At 46.2% G+C, this 6,051-nt stretch overlaps 1 protein-coding gene across 1 annotated transcript in view; it reads right to left on the bottom strand.

The window, feature by feature from the left end:
* The window catches only part of LOC138766412 (complement factor B-like), a 28,470-nt gene extending 25,452 nt beyond the window's left edge, over positions 1–3,018 (bottom strand). Inside the window, exon 1 of the mRNA XM_069943999.1 lies at positions 2,918–3,018. Within this exon, the coding sequence (XP_069800100.1) occupies positions 2,918–2,951 (34 nt within the window). The 5' untranslated portion in view covers positions 2,952–3,018. The remainder of the gene's footprint in view (positions 1–2,917) is intronic.
* Between the last annotated feature and the right edge of the window lie 3,033 nt (positions 3,019–6,051).

Consider the following 6,051-nt stretch of genomic DNA (forward strand, 5'->3'; position numbering starts at 1 on the left):
GATTTCAAAGAAGGAAGTGCCTTCAAAGAGCAGCAGGAGGAACCTATACACCTACACAAGATTTTTTAATAAGTTCCATTTGAAATATCATTATGTGTTGGGAGAGTCATAGTTCGGCTGACAGTGACCTCTGCTGGCTTCCCCATACACATGAACGTACAAAATTTGCTGAAGATTCTGCAAGTGTGAATGTACCCTTAGGGAACCTGTCAACTTTTCAAACTGCTGACACTGTTAGATGCTGTTAGATCAAGGAGACACATGGTACTGTGGTGTCCCACCACGGGTGTTCTTTCTCATGTACACCTGTCACAAAAGCTCCTTACTCCAGGTTAAGTGGTGATGAAGGTATTTTAGAGTTTCACCACAAGATGTCAGTATTTTATATGTAAGCTCTTATGTATTGCACAGATGAAGCCAACAGAGGGTCACTATTTTATTGTGTACCATTTGCTTTTGTTAACCTATGGGAGATGCCCTTTCTTTGTAGCATATTACTCTTCTTCTTTTCTTGCACACATTCCTTCCCACCATTCATAGGGTCCCTTGCATAGTCCCTGCCTGGTGTCCCACCATGGGTGTTACTGATTTATATACCCCTCGCAAAAGTCTGTACTTCAAGTAACTGTGGTAATGAAGTAGTACCTAAGTTTTGCCACAAGATGTCACTATTGTAAGTAACTATACTTGTATATTGCACAGCTGTAGGTAATTATGGGGTTATTGTTTGTTGTAATCTATGCACCAATGAGAGCCCTCCCTTCTTCTCTACCTATCTCTAAGCTCCTTTCTTTGTATGCTTTCTTCTCCACCACTCACAGGGGACATTACACCTCCTGTAGGAAGTTGTCACATGGGGAGAAGTATATACCCACACTTAGTGAGTCTTACCCAAGTCTTGGTGGGGAGAGTTAGCAAGACAAGTTGGTCCCTGCTGTAGTCTATCTGGGCCCTGGCTTTGCCAGGTCCCCACTCTAAAACAAGTCCGTAGTGTAGTCTGAGGTGTGGTAGTGAACAGATGCACATAGGAGATGCAGATACCAGTTTTTTTTAAAGCAGCACTACTCCAAGGAGAGGACAAGTCAAAGAACACCCCAACCCACGCCGAGAACAAGTCAAAAAGTGCAGGACAGTATCCTGAAACAAGAGAAACCGATCCGGATAGAGCAAAGTTGCTAGAAGCCTACATACTCTATTTTGCAGCGCAGGTGTAAGCAGGTAATTTGCCCACCTTGCTCAACTCAGGTAACAAGGTCTGGGGCTTGTGTCACCCTGGTAGGATGGGTCACGCGACACTGGTGTGCAACAGGTGATACACGACAGATAAGGTCAAAACACGAACACAAGTATACTTCTACTTTATAGTCTTCAGTATTCTACTTCTTCTTCCTCTTCTAAAGTTCCGGCAGAGCACACTTCTACCCGGGGTTGGGACTCTCAGCACACACTCCTCTTCACTACTCCGAACTTGAAGCACAAACTCCTCTCTACTGTTCTGGACTCTCAGTACAAACTCCTCTCTACTACTCTTAGCTCTACTACGCTAAAGGTTCTCAGCACAGATTCTGTTCCATCAAGTCTACAGTCTGCTATCAGCTATTGTACAAAGTATTTTCTCAGTAAAGAAGATCTATTTATGCTAACGGGACTCAGTGATTATTGCTCAAACACCTAAACAGTAGAGACCACATCCTTGGGTCATCTCCCCTTTCTGTGGGTGGCAGTACCAATAGTCCAGGTGGGTCACAACTTTACTCCGGACCATTGTGATAAGAACCAAAAGGAACCCCCCTCACAGCCCGGGAGGTCACCGACCACAGGGGAAAGGGTATAGCTCGCCACTCTAAACTAAAAGCAGGTGTGCCTCCATACCTGTGGGCCCACCTGGCACTGGCGTCACAACAGTATACCATCTGGCTGAGCTATATCCCGACCAACCACCACAGGGGTGGCGTCACACTCTGCCATCTGGCAAGTGATCGGACGGCCGTAGTGCACCACACCTTTAGGAGGTTACTTCCCGACTGCCTATGAAGGGCGCACACGGACTGCATGTGGCATCCTCCATATATTGTGGTTCCACAGGTTATCCAGCATCATACAGTATATTCAGTATGTTGGTGGTCATTCAGCTTTCCAGCATCGTATATTCCCAGACCCGCTGAAACTGTCGCAGTGGAGCCATGCTCTGGTGCTGACAGTTAACCCTATAAATGCTGCAATCAGCACGACCACAGCATCTATAGAGCTACAGAGAGAATTCTCCCTCTGTTCACCATCAGGACTGTTCAGTGTGATCGCAGAGTCCCGATGGAAGCCATGGACACTGGAGTCTGGACTCTGGTGTCCTGGCTGCTTATGGAGGTCAATAGGGAGGGCTGGCAGAGTACACTGCTGCGACCTCTGCCCCCTTGCCCATTTGCCAAGCTTGTGACAGCGGCAGAGGATAAAGAGGAGAGGGGAGAGATAGGGATTTCAGCTTATGGGATCATTATGATCCCATAGCTGAAGTCCAAAAACAATGAAAATCAGTGTGGCGCCCTATGATTGTGTGAAAAACAGTGGGAGAAGTGTTTGGGTGTGGTTAAGGGGCGTGTCTTCAGACATGGGTGTTGTTAGGGCATGTCTTTGGGTGTAGTTGGGGCGTGTCTATGTCCCTTTTGCATTCAGCTAAAGTTGGGAGGTATGTAACTGTGCAGATACAGGGCTTGAGCAGCACTGCAGTAACCAACACATAAATTGGTGGCCGTGGATTGGCACAAGAATTGTGTCAATGTTTAGGCCAAATTTTTACATTTCCCTTTATAATACAAAGTTGTACAATGTTTTGAAAGATTCCCCCTTATACCCCCGAGGAAAACCCCTTTAAATTTTCAAATGTCCAAGTCTATTTCATATCTGCTATTATGTTACTTACATGCTATATGGCTGAGGAGGATTAGAGGTAACATCTTGGTCCCTCTCCAGTTCGTCGTCTGTCTGCTCCCCTCTCCTCCCGGGATCTGGATCTTGCTGAGGGATTTAGGCTGTGTATATAGAGAGTCAACGCCGGTCAATGATAAAATAAACAGCTCGCTTTCACAACAGGTGTTTGCAGAGAGAAGGAGCAGAGAGATATTACCCAATTCACCAAACACATCTTACAACTTCATTCCACTTTTTTGTTTCATGTGCAATAAAGCCAGTAGGTATGTGGGTTGCTCCCTATATATAGGATCCCCTGCTGTGCCCCCCATATAGTAATAATGTTCCCTGCTGTGCCCCCTGTATGTAGGAGCCTCTGCTGTGCCCTGATATAGTAATAATGTCCCCTGCTGTGCCCCCATAAAGTAATAATGTCCTCTGCTGTGCCATTATATAGTAATAATGCCTCCTGCTGTGCCCACATAGAGTAATAATGTCCCCTGCTGTGCCCTTATATAGTAATAATGTAACTGCCCCCTGTCTTGCTGTGCCCCATTGAACTGCCCCCTGTCTTGCTGTGCCCCTATAGTAATAATGCGTCCTGTGCTGTGTCCCCATAGTAATAATGCTCCCCTGTGCTCTGTCCCCATAGTAATACTGTCCCCCTGAGTTGCACAACACTAAAAAAAAAAAACAACAACATTAAACTCACCTAATCCTGGCATGAAGTGGGTCCTTCTATCTTCTGATCTTCTCTCTTCTCCAGCCTGTCACCGCGGGGACGGATCCTCCAGCAGGTGCAATGATGTCATATCATAGGTGAAGGAGATGCAGGAGATGACCTGTGACACAAACCACAGGTCAATGAAGAGGAGCAGAGCCAGCTGCATCCTCCTAACCTAAGCTTCCAGTAGCCTCTCTGGTACGTTCATACAACCATCCAGCATTGTATATTTACATCTTAGTGTATCTCGAAGTGTTTTTCATGTTTTCTGTTTACAGTCTATAGTTACCAGCTAGAGACCATGTTTGTCACATGACTGGTATAGCATGTTATCTGTGTATATCCCTGTGTGTATTCTCGTGGACGCTCATCATCACATCTCATACATGTTTGTATGTTTGTATCTGTATTGCTTTGCATAGTAACGTTTTATACTGTTCCGCCACACGTCAGTGCACCTTAGTAGGTGCATTATCTTTCATTTCCACCCTATCCTTGCAGTTATAGTTTGACATTGCATCTTTGTCAGTGAATTGCTGGGAGGGAGTTTAGCTGCCTGTCCACTTATGGCCCCTCACACATAGGAAGGACAGGCCATTTTTGACAGTGGTGGTGGGTACTAGGTTAATAAGAAGGGGGGGGGGGGGTTGCGTTGTATATCTGTTTTATCGCTGGCTCTGTAATGTAGGGTATGCGAGAAAAAAAACACAAACGTTTTTGAAAAAAAAAAATTTTTTGACTGCAGTCTCTGCCAGACAAACATTTTAGGCTTCTCGCTAAGGCACTATTCCTATTTGTATTGTATTTGTATTGTTGCCCACTTTATGTCCCTATGTAGTATTTATACCCAGTTTTAGCCCACATATAGTACTCAAGGTCCCTCTATACTCTCATAGTAAAAAGGCCACCATCTATACCCTAATATAATAGATTATCCCCTCCATACCTCCATATAGAAAATAGACCCTTCCTGTGCCCCCCATATAGTAGTCAAGCCCCTCTGTACCTTCATATAGAAGTTCAGCCTTCTCTCTGCATCCACATAGTAGTTTGACTTTCTGTGCCCCAATATAGTAATTAAGTCTCTCTGTTTCCATGTAGTAGTAGATAGGGCCCTCTGTGCCCTAGGGCAGCAGCAGCTGGTAATACGGCCCTGCCTGTCACCTTCAACTTTATGTGCTCCTCACAAGCGCAAACAGTTAAATATTCAGGCACAGCATCCTATAGCCAAGTGGGTTCCCCAGAAGCAGGAGGCCAGTACTCACTTGGTGCTGGCCAGGGGCCACCTACAGCCACCAGGCATTTCTTCAGTCTGTCTGCAAAAGCAGTAGTGTTAGGACCAGCGGACGTAAGCCCACTGTGTCACGTGCCCGTCTATCCCTACGGGCATTGTCTAAGCTTATCCTCTGTTCTTCACAAGATACTCCTGATGGTGAAGATAGACTTTCCCAGAGGATACGCCAGGTCGCTACCTCTTGAGATAGACAAAGCATGTGACAGCTGGTCCGTGCGTTGCCAAGCTGACAGTACAGACAATTATGCACACAGGACACACTGGATAAAAGTAATGGATGCAGGTGACAGATGCTGAGGACGAAGACACAGGTGCTGGTCACACGGTGCAGTTCACACTAAGCGGGTAACTAGCAGGAACGGTAGCAGGAGCAAACACGGCTTGGGTCAGGTTCACACTCAGGACAGCAAAATGCAGGTATACTGGAAGAGTAGGAGCATACAGCAGGAACGCCAGGGAACGAGGACACACCAGCAGGAACACAGGAACAGGAACCAGGACAGGGAATACAGTAACGCTTTTGCAGAGCAAATGCACAAACACCTTAGCAGGACCAAAGGACCTTGATGCTCAGGCAGAGCCCATAAGCAGGAAGCTTCCTTAAATGGCAATGACACAGGTGCAGAGTAATTAAGACACAGAGCAGTGTCCCCCCCCTCCCCCCCCCTCTAGACGCAGGGTCAGGCGCATGGCTGGCCGGATTCAGTAAGAGGTGGACGCCTCTCATTTAATTTTGGCGAGGCCTAATCTTAATAAATGTTCCCCTTTTGTCTAAATGACCATAACAAATTGAATGTGTTTTTGTAAATATAATTTTGCACATGTTCTTGCTAATGTTCAGCCTCTGCCAATGTCATGGATGGGTTTATGAAATAGCTGTAGCCCCATCTGCCTGGGACCTGCATTTCCCGACCTGCGGACATATTTTAATAGAACAATAAAGATTGTGTTTTACACATAGTCAGTCAGTGAGTACCACAGTTTCACCTTCTTTACCTGTCCAGCACAGGAGCAAATCCCCAAACCTCTCCTGCTCTGGACAGTTCCTGACATGGACAGAGGTGGCAGCAGAGAGCACTGTGTCAGACTGGAGAGAATACACCACTTCTTGTAGGACGTAAAGCAGCTG

The sequence above is a fragment of the Dendropsophus ebraccatus genome, chromosome 10 (assembly GCF_027789765.1).
Source record: "Dendropsophus ebraccatus isolate aDenEbr1 chromosome 10, aDenEbr1.pat, whole genome shotgun sequence".
Taxonomy (NCBI): Eukaryota; Metazoa; Chordata; class Amphibia; order Anura; family Hylidae; genus Dendropsophus; species Dendropsophus ebraccatus.